We start from the raw sequence: 15,161 nt of genomic DNA, 5'->3' as shown, positions 1-15,161 counted from the left end.
GGGAGGGGAAGTGGTAAATAAGAATTACGAATCCGTGGATTATATATCTGTACACTTTCATAGCAACCTTGGATATCGAGAAAATCGGGACAAGATAACTGTAGAGTACTCAGGAGACTCTAAACATTATCCAACTCTGCCAAATCCCGAAAGTTATCAAAACTGGCTCTGCTATGGGCTGAGTCTCTCTATTCTGCACAAGAAACCATTTGCATAGGCCACTTTTGTACTAATAGGACCGTCTTAGTGCGCCATCACTTTGGGATAAAAGATTGAATTGCAGATAAAGTATCTCATCAACCTTATTTTAATGGATTTAAAAGAACCTGGAATCCTAAAAAGAAGTCTGATTTGAGGACATCTGGGCAAATCCTCTCCAAAGAGACTTTATGTTTGAATATATCAAAGACTTTATTCCAAAGTTGGCGAATTGGGGGACAATCCCACCAAATATGGAGCATGGTGCCATCTGCTGTTTCACATCTCCACGATTTACTGCAAACGGAAGGATAAATACTGTATAGGTTGATGGTGCAGCGATACCATCTGGTGATGGTTTTAGACTTTTTTGTGTTTTTTGTTTGGTTTTTTTTCTTGTATCTTACAAGATAGCTTTCCTCTGTGCACATAGTCTTTGTTCCATTGCTTCTTCGACAACATCAACCCAATCTTCCTCTCCCAGTCTTTCACGAACCAGAATGGGTTCTGAGAGGAAAGAATTGAGTATATTTGGGCGATGGTGTGATCGGGCGCCAAATCACCAATCCACAATGAATCAAAAGGAGTAAGGTCAGATCAGAGTACTGAAACTGGCTAGAAGGTCGACCGGAACAATTGAAGCTGAAGATATGAAAGTCGGGGTAGAGAGCTCCAAGTTTATTTAAAGATGGCAGGATAAAACAATTCGTGAGAACCTGTTGGAGTCAAGTTTTATGGCTAAAAGCCCAAGGGGAAAAATCCAGATTGTCAAGATTGGAGTCTATCGTTTTATTGTTTTAATGCAAAAGCTGCGTTTTTAGTTGAGAAATGGGTTTTTGTGATTTGTGTGCACTTTTCTGCATTTTTCTTTATACATATTTTATTTAACTTTGTTAGTTTTTCACTTAGTCCCAAGGCTATTTTAAAGGCTGCTGTTTTTTTAATGCATATTAGCATTTGATAAGGGGTTAACAGGTTGGCTAGGGACTATAAAATGGAGACTTTACTGGTAAATATATTTCTAAAGGTGCTAATAACCTGAAAGACTCACCAGATGTCTGTAACAACCCATCCAATCCACACAGGTAAAGATATCAAACCATTCTCTTTCCCTGTCTTTTCTCATTATTACACATCAGTAATTTTATGGACATTTATAGTTTGTTTTCTTTGCCTGTGTAGATTGGATGGATTGGTACCGACATTTGGTGAGAAAATCGTGTCACTAGCACCTTTTGGAATTATATTTACTTAGAAAATTGGCGAAGGTATACAATACTCACTTCACCCATTGTATGTACCATTTAAATATAAGCCTCATACAGTGTGTCCACCCATCTCCTGTCCACCGCCATTAACTTGAGAACGGCGGCAGCTATAGGCATAGAAGTGGTGTCTAGGTATAGTAAAGTAGCCATGCGCTACGCAATGAAATCACCTATAGCACCACCTGGTGGAAAACAACGGAGTTAGCATTTTTATCTTAAAAACAGAACGAGAGAGAGAAAAAAAGTGAATTAAAAAAATCATAGGGCATCATCAATTCAATACGAATCGACACCTTGCATACAGAAATGCTATGATATGAAACCCATGATCTCCCCCAAAACATTGAATGCTGGTCACGCATATGGCGCTCATTTAACTTTGATGCTCAAAGTGGCCACCGTCAGCTGCAATGCACATCTGGACTCTGGACACTATACTGTATCTTGCTGCACGTTGTGCAATATGGTAGGTGACACGTTTGCACAAGCATCTGTGATACGTCATCGTAGGTCATGCAATGTTGGTGGAGGGGTCCCATACACCTGCTGTTTGATGTGACCTCACAGAAAGAGGTCCAATGGGGTCAGGTCAGGTGAGCGTGGAGGCCACTCCACACAGCCACCATACCCAATGACTTGTAGGAAGGTCTCCATGAGGTATCGCTTTACGTCTGCAGCCTTGGGAGTTTTACACGTTCTAATCATAGCATTTTTGTATGCAAGGTGTCGATTCGTATTGAATTGATGATGCCCTACAACTTTGTAATTCACTTTTTTTTCTCTATCTCGTTTAGTTTTCGAGATAAAAATGCTAACTCCGTTGTTTTCCACCAGGTGGCGCAATAGGTGGTTTCATTGCGTAGCACATGGCTACTTTACTATACCTAGACACCACTTATATGCCTATAGCTGCCGCCGTTCTCAAGTTAATGGCGGTGGACAGGATATGGGTGGACACACTGTATATTAGAAGGTAATGGCAATTCAGTAAAACTAGAGGATCAATCTAAGCGTTAATAGAATGTGCTTGTGGTTTACCTTTATTCTCCTTATTGCTGTAGGAAGGAGAAGACAAACGCTTCCTCATCAATAGACTTCATTCAGTTTATGAGAAGAAGAGCAGAGTGCAGCAGCCAAAGGTATGACCTCCTACCCTCTCCACGTAATTTGTGATGTAGGGATGCTTTTTCAGTAATGTAAATTCATGCAGTGCTTTTAACAGGGTTTGTCCTTTTCAAAAAGTGATGGCTTATTCCAAGGATATTCTTTCTTGATGAATGGGAGTCTACCTACTACACCTCCCCACTGAATAGGGAACTTAAAAGGTTACAGTACTGGTTTAGTACATGGCCCTCTTTAACCCCTTCACGACCATGGACGGATCTATCCGTCATGGAGCGTGTCCCGTTAAGCCCCGCCCCCTGCCGCGGGCAGGCGGCGATCGGCACACATATCAGCTGTTTTCAACAGCTGACATGTGTGCCTGCATGTTACGAGTTACGAGTGGAATCGCATTCCACCCGTAACATTAACCCCTTACATCTCGCTGCCAAAGTCTGGCAGCGGTAAAGATTTTCACTTACCGCTGCCCCACCGGAAGTCACGTGAGTGATCACGTGACTTTCGGTGGTTGCCATGGTAGCACAGGGTCATGTGATGACGCCCGCAGCTAAGACGTTTCACTTTCGTTTTCACCCGGCCCGGAGGCCAGGGAAGCAGGAAGTGACTGTATCTGCTGTTTACAGCTGTATAGCTGTGATCAGCAGATAGATCAGAGCGATCGGATTGCTGATCGCTATAGCCCCCTAGGGGGACTAGTAAAATAAAAAAAAGTTTTAAAAAATAAAAAAAAAAAACAACCTAAAAGTTAAAATCACCCCCCTTTCGCCCCATTGAAAATTAAAGGGTTAAAAAAATAAATAAATTTACACATATTTGGTATCGCCGCGTTCAGAAATGCCCGATCTATCAAAATATAAAATCAATTGATCTGATTGGTAAACGGCGTAGTGGCAAAAAAATTCCAAACGCCAAAATTACGTTTTTTGGTCGCCGCAAGTTTTACGCAAAATGCAATAACAGGCGATCAAAAAGTAGCATCTGCGCAAAAATGGTACCATTAGAAACATCAGCTCGAGATGCAAAAATTAAGAAATCACTGAGCCATAGACCCCAACAAATCAGAACTCTACGGGTTTTGGAAAATGGCGCAAAATGTACGCCACTTTTATTGGACAAGCTTGTGAATTTTTTTTAACCCCTTAGATACAAGTAAACCTATACATGTTTGGTGTCTACAAACTCGCACCGACCTCAGGCATAATACCCAAACAACAGTTTTACCATATAGTGAACACCGTGATAAAACATCCCAAAAACTATTGTGCCATCACACTTTTTTTGCAGTTTTTCCACACTTGAAATTTTTTTGCTGTTTTCCAGTACACCATATGGTAAAATGTATGGTTTCATTTAAAAGTACAACTTGTCCCGCAAAACCCAAGCTCTCATATGGCAAGATTGACGGAAAAATAAAAAAGTTACGGCTCTCGGAAGAAGGGGAGCAAAAAACGCAAAAACGGAAAGTGCCCCGGGGCTGAAGGGGTTAAAGGGAACCTGTCAGATGCAATATGCACACAGAACCACGAGCAGTTCTGGGTGCAAATTGCTAATCCCTGCCTAACGGTCCGTGTATTCACTAGCGTAGATAGAGATCTTTAGAAAAAGTATATCTAAAGATCTTTGGTTTTATGCTAATGAGCGAGGGGACTAGTCCCAAAGGTGTTATATCACCCGAATAGTCCACCCTCTTTGCATGGCAGCATGCCCACAGGGGTGTGCTAACGTTATTCAATACAGTGTCACCAGCGGTGACCCGCGTACCTGTGTTTGCTGTAACCGCGCTTCTGAATGCCTGGCACTTCCGGTCATGTGCAGTATGAAGCCGGGTGTACGTGTCCCGGCTTCAGAGAGGTCTACTGTGCATTACTGGAAGTGCCGGGCATTCAGAAGTGCGGTCACAGCGTACACAGGTACGTGCGGCACCGCTGGTTCCCTTTTAAAGTGCTTCCCTGGATATTTAGTTAAAAGAAAAAGGTTTTGGTACCATGTTATTGACCATAGAAAAAAACAAAACCCTTTAAAAATACATTTTATTATTTCATGTTAAAACAATCCCTAGACATACACACAAACAGGACAGACAGTCCCAAATCTGCCAACATCCAATGGAACCCCTCTGTAATCCTACCAAAAAGGAGCAGGCAAATAAATGGGATAAGTCAAATTGTCCCCTAATGATCAATCAATTCATGCTGTATCATGATAAATCCAGTATCGTGTAGGAGTATCAAAAAAATGATGATAGTGGTGCAACCAGGGTATGGCCCAAATTCCCTTCAAAAGGCCCTACCTACCCGCGGAGGTTGGCACCCTAAACCTGGACGCAATGGCGCCCCCGCTCACCGATGACTCACCCTTCTTTCCCTCCACTGATCTTATGTGCAGCTATTCTGGGAAGAGGAGGGAGTGTGGGGAGGTTGCACCAACAGACTGATCAATAAATGAGGACTCAAACACACATATCAATGATAGATTTTATCTGGTTATGATACACAGAAGCTATATGCAATATACCGAATAGGCAATTAATGTATTTCACTATTTGTCCACCTGGAGGTTTGTTGGACAATTATTGGATTGGTGCTAGGGGAATTTTTTAGTACTCAGGATCAGAAATCGTACTTTGATATTGCAAGTGATCCTCTTTTTTGATCTGGTCCACTTTAACACTGTTGTAATATGGAATATCTACTGTATCATTGATATGTGTGTTTGAGTCCTCATTTATTGATCAGTCTGTTGGTGCAACCTCCCCACACTCCCTCCTCTTCCCAGAATAGCTGCACATAAGATCAGTGGAGGGAAAGAAGGGTGAGTCATCGGTGAGCGGGGGCGCCATTGCGTCCAGGTTTAGGGTGCCAACCTCCGCGGGTAGGTAGGGCCTTTTGAAGGGAATTTGGGCCATACCCTGGTTGCACCACTATCATCATTTTTTTGATACTCCTACACGATACTGGATTTATCATGATACAGCATGAATTGATTGATCATTAGGGGACAATTTGACTTATCCCATTTATTTGCCTGCTCCTTTTTGGTAGGATTACAGAGGGGTTCCATTGGATGTTGGCAGATTTGGGACTGTCTGTCCTGTTTGTGTGTATGTCTAGGGATTGTTTTAACATGAAATAATAAAATGTATTTTTAAAGGGTTTTGTTTTTTTCTATGGTCAATAATCGTGAGTACACCCTTTACAAAAAAATGTTTTCTGGTCTTTGTTTGGTACCATGTTAGCCAGTTGAAAAATGATTGATTGCTCTCAGTGAGAGAAACAAAATTAAAATTTTGTAGTTGTGATACCTTTTAATGGCTAAATAAAATAAAATATGATGTTACAAAGCAAGCTTTCGAGACATTTCAGGTCTTTTCCTCAGGCATTAGCCATTAAAAGGTATCACAACTACAAAATTTTGAATTTTGTTTCTCTCACTGAGAGCATTCAATCCCTGGCTATTGGCACTCTCAGCTATCATACGTACTAGAATCTACAGTAAAGGTTGCTTTACACGCTGCGATATCAGTACCGATATCGCTAGTGTGGGTACCTGCCCCCATCGGTTGTGCGACACGGGCAAATCGCTGCCCGTGGTGCACAACATCGCCCGGACCTGTCACACTACTTGCCTGCTCTGCGACGTCGCTGTGACCGGCGAACCGCCTCCTTTTTAAGGGGGCGGTCCATGCGGCGTCACAGCGACGTCACTAAGCGGCCGCCCAATCAAAGCGGAGGGGCGGAGAAGAGCGGCCGTAACATCCCGCCCACCTGCTTCCTTCCGCATTGCAGGCGGCAGCAGGTAAGGTGAGGTTCCTCGCTCCTGCGGTGTCACACATAGCGCTGTGTGCTGCCGCAGGAACGACGAACTACATGCTGCAGCAGCGATAATTGAGAAGGGACCCCCATGTCACCGATGAGCGATTTTGAACGTTTTTGCGACGTTTTGGCTCATAGGTGTCACACGCAACGACATCGCTAATGCAGCCGGATGTGCGTCACAAATTCCGTGACCCCAACGACATCGCATTAGCAATGTCGTAGCGTGTAAAGCGGCCTTTAGTCTCATTCCCTTAGAGGATCTCTCACCAATTTTGGTATGTTAAACCAACTACATAAAGGAATAGCAGCTGACGCGCTAAATGGCATATTGATTTTGCTTTTAATTTAATTTATTTTTTTCTCTCCATTGATGAGAGAGCTTAAAACATTTAGGCTATATTTCTATGAGAAGTCCAGAAGGGGCATAACCAGAGATATTTTTAAATGGGGGAGTGTACTTCTTCCCAACTGTGATCTATTCTCTTTACGATAAATGTGGATTGTTACAATTTGCAAATGGTAAAATTACAATTTTTTTCAGCCCAACATTGGAAGCGAATGATACCTTATGCAAACTGGAGAAGGAACTTGCCCATCTAACACTGGAAGCTGGACCCTGATGTGTGCCAAAGACTGTCATCTCATCTCACCAATAGCGTGGTGTGACTTTATGTTCCTGCCAAACACTGCACATTTCAATGACTGAAACAACCACTTTGTTATATTTGTGTATTTATAATAAATGTTTTACTATCTCTCTGCTGTCTTCATTTGGTCCATCGTCACATTTAACTAGTGCGGTCATTCATGGATAGCAATTCACAACAATAATTAAGTCTGCGTTATCTTTTTTTGTACGGCTATCAGATCACGCTCGCTTTTAGGCTAGGACATTATGGCATCACCTGTACGGTGATGTAGCAGCACTTGTGCTGAAATTTGAGTTTCAATTTATGGAAGGAAAAATTGAGCTCTCCTGAAGAGCAGATATTGAAATCAGAATTCAAGTCACAGTAATGCAGAAAATTGCAGGCATTGCTGTTTTGCTGTGGAGCCCTAGCCCAATAAGCACTCCAATTTGAGAATCTAGTAGTCCAACATTTGATGGTCACATTAAACTTTAACGTAATCTGTTAGCATATGGTGGTAACGGAAATCTGTTATCTTCTATTTCTCAACTTGAATTTTGTGTATTCTAAAGTTACATGGGGGCGAAGAAAGAAAGAAATGCAAACTAAAAATTAAGCATGTCCTGCCAAGGACATATTTAATACAATAGATGGAAGAAGTCCACACACCCCTGTTAAAATGCCAAATTTTTTTGTCAAAAAAAATGACAAAGAATCTATTCAGAATTATTCCATCTTTTATTGTCACTCATATGTGTACCATTCTTTTGAAACATAAACAAATCTTTTTTGGGTTAAAGAAAAAAGTCACTAAAATGATGTGGTTGCATAAATATGCACACCTTTTAAACGAATACTTAGAATACTGTCATAAATTGAAAGGGTACTTCAACAGTCTTTTTGGTAGGTGTCTTAGCAGGAAACATCCTAGAATTGGCAGTCTTTGCCCCCTCTTCCTTGCAGTAATGCTCCAAATCTGTCTATCAGATTCTGGTCAAACTATGGTTTTCAATTGGATTCAGGTCTGGTCTCTAGCGGGGCCATTCCAGAACTTTTGAACTTCTTTTGTTGATTTGGAGGTATGCTTAGGGTCATTGTGCGGAAAGGTGAAATTCTTCTTCAGGTTTTTGTCAGGCCTGAAGGTTTGTTACAAAATGTACTAATATTTGGAACTGTTCAGAATTCCGTCAATCATGACTAAAGTCCCAATTTCAGCTGCTAAAAGGCAGCCCCAAAGCCTAATGCTGCCTCCACCATACTTCACTGTGAGTATGGTGTTCTTTTAGTAATGTTCAGTGTTGGCTTTGCACTAAACATAACTTTTTAGAATTATGGCCAAAATGTTCAACCTTGGCATAACCCGTTTTCCCACATGTTTTAGTGAGATTTGAGGTATGGAGAAATGTAGAGTACTATGTCATATAAATAATTACAAAATTAGTTTAGGTGTGAGGGTAGATATTTAGAAAATACGTTTTAAGTGCTGGACTAGTCCTTCAAGGCTAGGATTACAAGACTGTATAAAAAATCAGTCCAATTTTCATCCAGAAAAGTGGAACAAATTTTTTTTTTTCTCACTTGTCATCCATCTGTAGTCCGTTTTTTTTTTTTTTTTGTTTTTTTTACAGTAGCAGCTTTTAATAATTTACAGGACTATTTACTACAATCTGGAATTATAATGTATCCGTAGAAATTAAATGTCATGCTGTAGCACCTATTATTATTATTATTTTTTTTTTTTTTTTTTTTTTTATTTTCTTGCATTCACAGCTGGATGAAGCTGTTGTAAAACGCCCATCGGGTGAATGGTGGGTGAGCTATTGCTTTGCTCATGTCAGGCATTTGTGTATTCCATAGTCCCAGTAATTTTATTCTGACCACAGAAACCTATACTACTTGGCCCCTTTCTTTTCCCCTGTGACTTGTCACTATTATTATTTTGCAGGCACCTTCATGGTGAATGTATGTACCCCTTTTTTATTGTGGTTCCCCTGCCTTAAATCAAATATATAAAGCTGTGTGCGTGCGCGTGCGCGCATTTACAATCACGAAATTTTGCACAGGGAACGTCATAGACTATGTTTTGACTGGAAAATTTAACCCCGCGCTTTACAGTTACTTTCCAAAAATCAGGCCTCCATTAGAGTCAATGGAGCTGGAAGCCACAGGTTATTATTAGCAGCTGTGATTGGTTGCTATAGGAACAAAAAACATTATTAGTATAAGAAGCTCATGTGTGAGGTAATATGATGTCGGTGGAGAAGGATAGAGGCAGACAGAGAAAGTGATGGGCACGGAGAGACAGGGAAGAAGACAGACAGTCGAGGAAAGAGACAGTTTTGGGAAAGAGACAGACATACACAGAGAGACAGACAGAGACTGGGAGAGAGACAGAGACAGTTACTATCCCGGGTAATGCCCAGGTACTACAGCTAGTGACATTATATAAACTTCTGTATGTAAGACATATACAGTGTGTCCACCCATATCCTGTCCATCGGCATTAACTTGAACGGCGGCAGCTATAGGCATAGAATTGGTGTCTAGGTATAGTAAAGTAGCCATGCGCTACGCAGTGAAACCACGTATAGCACCACCTGGTGGAAAACAGAGTTAGCATTTTTATCTCGAAATCGGAACAAGATAGTGACATTTTGGTGGCTCTTGAAGCACGGACTCCAGCAGCGGTCTACTCCTTCTGAATCTCCCCCAAATTTTTGAATGGCCTTTTCTTAACAATCCTATCAACTCTGTGGTTATCCCGGTTGCTTGTGCATCTTTTTCTACCATACTTTTTCCTTCCACTCAACTTTCCAATAATATGCTTGGATACAGCACTCTGTGTACTGCCAGGTTCTTTAGCAATGACCTTTTGTGGCTTACCCTCCTTGTGAAGTGTGACAATGACTGCCTTCTGGACATCTGTCAAGTCAGTAATCTTCCCAGTGATTGTGTAGCCTACTGAACCAGACTAAGGGATAATTTTCAATGTTTAGGAAGGCTTTGCAGGTGTTTTGTGTTAATTATTCGAATTTTCTGAGATGACTTTTGGGTTTTCATTTGTTGTAAGCCATAATCCTCAACAGTAACAGAAATAAAAACTTGAAATAGATCACTCTGTAATGACTCTATATAATGTTTCTCTTTTTGTATTGTTACTGAAATAAATGAACTTTGTTGAGAATATTCTAATTTATTGAGATGCACTTGTATGTCTGTTACAGCAACTTCTACCTACACAATATTTTCGCTCACCTCTCCTATCTCGTGTATCTTGGTTTTATCTCCATGTATTGCAGTACTGTTCTTATCCCATGTGTTCTAGTGCCCTGCACACTTGTCACACCTGTCCAATCGACTTGACTTTTATTTTACATATTTGAACTGCTTGTTTCATAAGACTGAACTCACATGAACATATACATAGGTCCGAGTGCTATCCGACAAAAAATTGGCTAGCACTTGTTCTATGTTATTTTATGGCATAAAGGGGTGCCACCTCTATGAACAGATAAGTACGCCATGACTTTAAGGCCCCTTGCAGACGTCCATGTTTCAGGTATATGTGACATCCGTTTTAACAAGGATGCCGCACATATCCATGTTATTCTATGGTGTTACTCACACGTCCGTGTTTTCACACGGACCGTGTGACCTTGTGTAGTCCCACATGGAGACATGTCAGTTTTTGGGGGTTTTTTTTCTCCGGCAGCACTGGTGTTACATGGATCACACACTGATGTGATCCATGTGACATCAGTGTGACACGTACCGGAGAAAACACGGGTCTTCGAAATAAAGATTTTCTATATTCACCTGTATCCAGCGCTGTTGTCTTTGGTTCTGCAGTCTCTTGCTTCTGACCCCCGTTCATTATATTCATTGACTATTCACTGTGCCTCGGCCCTGGATGCAGGAGCATCGTCGGGGAAAGCATCAGGGACAGCATTGCCGGTGCCAGGTGAGTATCCAGCAAGCACTGTGTGTGCAGTGACGTCCAGGAGGTCATTAGAGTTCCCAATGTACTCTGATGAACTCGTGAAGTCACTGCCGTCTTGACACCCGCTGCAGCGTGGGTGTTGCAGAGGTGTCATAGGGAGGTCGTCAAAGTTCACTGGAAATGTCGATGACCTTCTGGACGTCACTGCACACACTGCTTGCTGGATACTCACTTGTCACCGGCGATGCTGTCCCCAATGTGCTCCCCGGAGATGTTCCTGCTGCTAGATCCGAGGTGCAGTCAATATTCAGTGAGTATAATTAGCGGTGGTCGGCAGTAAGAGACAGCAGAGCCAAAAAAAGCAGCGCTGGATGCAGGTGTGAATATAGAAAATCTTTTCATTTCAAAGACATGTTTTCTCTGGTGTGTGACACACTTATGACCATACCGATGCGTGTGGCTTGTACCCAATTAAACACTGACGTCTGAAAGGGGCCTAAGAGACTGTGCTCCCCTCTAGTCTGTGGACTAGCCAGCAGAGTCAGTGCACTCTTCTGAACTGGGCAGTTAGATTGATCCTGCCAAAAAGTGCGGGAACAGGAGAAAGAGTGGGAGAAGAGGTTAGGGAGGAAACAGGAGAAGTCTGGTCGCCTAAGTGAACAGAGAGGAGACAATATCAGAAGGAGACAACAGAGGATGATGGTTGGGAAAGACGCACAGTGCCGGGTTACGGCAGAACTCTAGCATCCGTCAAGTCAGAGTGGGAAGCTCCTGAGAACAGCATTAACAAAGATGAGAAGAGACGACAAAAGGCGTCAAGAAACCCTAGGTCTGCAGAAGAAAAGTTCCCCCGTGCCCTGCAAGGTGAGTACGCATCAATAAGCCACCCAAGTATCCCAGCATTGAGCTCCCGGGGAGAGGACGTGCCGAAACGGTTTTGTGAGTTGTTTTTTTTTTTCTTTTCTTTTATAGGTGTACAAATCCATTAGGGGCTAGTTTAGGCCTCAGTAGTCGGAGTGTGGTAGCTGTACAGTCCGATTAGCAGAGGCCAGTTAGGTTTTTATTGTAGTGTAGCTGTAAGATAAATCATTTCGTAAAAGTTTCTTGTTATATTATACCTGTAATAGCTGCGGCAAGGCAGTGTTTGTGTGCCCCAGCTAGAACCTGCAGTGTTTGCCATACCATATATAAATATATATATTTCTTGTCCATTAATAAAGCTATAAACCTATTCTAAGCCTATAAATGGAAGTAAATACACTTACTAAACAAAAGTGAAATCTACTGTTTAAAACATACAGTACAATAAAATAACAAGGAGATAGGAGCAGAATATACTGAAAACCCTGGACAAAAATCACATATACAGTATTAGAACAATAATAATACACAAAACAATGCAAAGGAAGTCCACTAGATGGCAGTGGTGGACCAAAATGCTGGATTTAGAGGGATTTAACCCATAGATGGTAAAGAGAATATCTAGTATATAATTACCACGGCACCATCTAAAATAAAGTGACCACAGGAAATATAGATGATAAAAGTGCAGTGAAGTCTAGATAATTTAAAGTGGCAAATGCAGTTAGGCAGCGGGGACAGATATAGATATATATATATATAATATCTATGAGAGAGAGCGAGAGATACAGTACAGACCAAAAGTTTGGACACACCTCATTCAAAGAGTTTTCTTTATTTTCATGACTCTGAAAATTGTAGATTCACATTGAAGGCATCAAAACTATAAATAAACACATGTGGAATGAAGTACTTAACAAAAAAGTGTGAAACAACTGAAAATATGTCTTATATTCAAGGTTCTTCAAAGTAGCCACCTTTTGCTTTCATTACTGCTTTGCACACTCTCTGCATTCTCTTGATAAGCTTCAAGAGGTAGTCACCGGAAATGGTTTTCCAACAGTCTTGAAGGAGTTCCCAGAGATGCTTAGCACTTGTTGGCCCTTTTGCCTTCACTCTGCGGTCCAGCTCACCCCAAACCATCTCGATTGGGTTCAGGTCTGGTGACTGTGGAGACCAGGTCATCTGGCGTAGCACCCCATCACTCTCCTTCTTAGTCAAATAGCCCTTACACAGCCTGGAGGTGTGTTTGGGGTCATTGTCCTGTTGAAAAATAAATGATGGTCCAACTAAACGCAAACCGGATGGAATAGCATGCTGCTGCAAGATGCTGTGGTAGCCATGCTGGTTCAGTATGCCTTCAATTTTGAATAAATCCCCAACAGTGGCCCCCTGACGAAGGTGACACCGAAACGTGCGCATCGGGTCTGGCGTCACATGTGAGCACAGGTCTTCCTTTACACAGGTAAAAACCTTCTACTTTATACCTACCATGTCTCTATTTAGGCGGTTTTTATATACACCTGCCCTAGATATCTTTGCATAACAGGCCATGTAAACAATACTTTGTGCTGCAAATGTACACCTCTTTATAACATTTTCTTACATTGTACATTACAGCCATCACTACTGCACATACCCATGTGAGTGCTGATAACAGTGCATATGGTTCTGGCCCTCGATACCACCGATGGTCAGCACTATATGTGTCCATTATTACTTGTATTATCAAACAGACACCACAGGGTTAGGCCTTTTGTTATTGCATGTCTGCTATAGTCATTATACTTGTGAACACATGTGTTAATGTGATATGGTACTGTATATTTGATTTTTTTCATAGTAATATAATCAGTTTTAGTATCTTAACACCTGTGCTGTGATACCTGTTCTTTTTTTTTTAAATTCTTTATTTATTTAGAAACCGTCATAACAAACAAATACAGGTCCGTGGACCTAACGGCCCGTCTGCAAAAATCACAGTCTGCTCCGAATAGAGAGTAAATTGAAACCATTCTTATGCACAACTAGGTAAAGTGTAGCAGACGTACATCCCATCCCAAACATCTAACTATGCAAGGTTCCCGTAAGGTTTTTCTTTATTATTTATTTAAGTGACAACGCACATTGTGCCTAGGGATATTAAGATACTCAAGTTTGAAAGAAGAAAAGAAGAAGAAGATAAGATAGAAAAAGAAAAAAAATATAGAAGAGTCCTAAGAGGATGAGCAGGGAAGAGATAGAACGGGAGAAGGTGAGGTAGAAGGGTATGGGGAGAGGGGGGGGGAGAGGGGGGGGGGAAAGGGGGGGGGAGAGGGAGAGTCGGCGGACATTCATACTCGCCGCATATCAGCACACTTACAGAATTGCGGATTCGTTGGTTCCCGTGCCGTCCCCCACCAGCTCTCTATAGTCCCCTGTTTGTTGGAAGTCCATCCACCCCCGCCAGGTGGCCCAGAATTTCACATATGAGTCATGCAATGAGGAGGTCAGATCCTCCATATGCATTAGGTCATTGACCTTAGTGATCCACCGTGCCACCGTGGGGGGGGGGTCCGAGATCTCCATCTCTCCGGGATATATAGTCTCGCTGCCATTATGAGGAACTTCCTCAGGGATGCTTTGTATGTTTTTAATGGGGTCTCGCAGTGATGCAACAGGAAGATGGCTGGACCCATTTCTTCAGTGGTTCCTGTAACCAATCGGATGATGTCAGACACACCTTTCCAGAATGGCTGGATCGCCTCGCACTCCCAAAACACGTGGAAGAGAGTGCCCTCCCTCCCACCACACCTCCAGCAAGTCGGGTCCACTCCTGGAAAAATGGCATGAATTCCAGATGGCACCCTGTACCATCTGGACAGCAATTTGTAACTGGCTTCCTGGAATCTAGAGCTAATGGATGAGCTGTGTGCAAGCGAGCAGATACGTTCCCACTGGTCAGAGGAGAGGCTCACGCCGAGGTCCCACTCCCACTTCGCTACAAATGACGGAGGAGGTTGGTCTGAAGGCGAGGATAACAAAGAATATACCGCCGATAACGAGTGTCGAGTCGGGCCTGTTCCCCCGCAGATAATTTCAAATCGTGTCTTGGGCTGTTGGAAATAGGCCCTATTTGGAATTTTACTGAGAAAATGTGCCAGCTGTAAACATCTCCAGCGTCCCAACGGGGCTGGGGTTTGTCTAGCCTCCAGATTGGCAATCGAGGGCCAACCCTCTCGGTCTCCCAAGTCTTCTACCCTATCCATCCCATTGTGTATCTACAGCTGAAATATGGGGTCCGTTCTTCCTGGCTCAAAAGAGGGATGGCTCAAGATAGGCGTCATGC

The 15,161-nt window shown here is 42.3% G+C and overlaps 1 protein-coding gene across 2 annotated transcripts in view; it reads left to right on the top strand.

The window, feature by feature from the left end:
• TMC6 (transmembrane channel like 6) overlaps positions 1 to 7,186 on the top strand; it is a 189,377-nt gene extending 182,191 nt beyond the window's left edge. For both annotated transcript variants that reach the window (XM_075349520.1, XM_075349519.1), the window contains 2 exons: positions 2,528 to 2,605; positions 6,945 to 7,186. In XM_075349520.1, coding sequence (XP_075205635.1) covers positions 2,528 to 2,605; positions 6,945 to 6,965 — 99 coding nt within the window. In that variant the 3' untranslated portion in view covers positions 6,966 to 7,186. The remainder of the gene's footprint in view (positions 1 to 2,527; positions 2,606 to 6,944) is intronic.
• Positions 7,187 to 15,161: the final 7,975 nt, after the last annotated feature.

Source organism: Anomaloglossus baeobatrachus, chromosome 5, assembly GCF_048569485.1.
Source record: "Anomaloglossus baeobatrachus isolate aAnoBae1 chromosome 5, aAnoBae1.hap1, whole genome shotgun sequence".
Taxonomy (NCBI): Eukaryota; Metazoa; Chordata; class Amphibia; order Anura; family Aromobatidae; genus Anomaloglossus; species Anomaloglossus baeobatrachus.
This window is presented reverse-complemented; position numbering and strand designations above follow the sequence as displayed.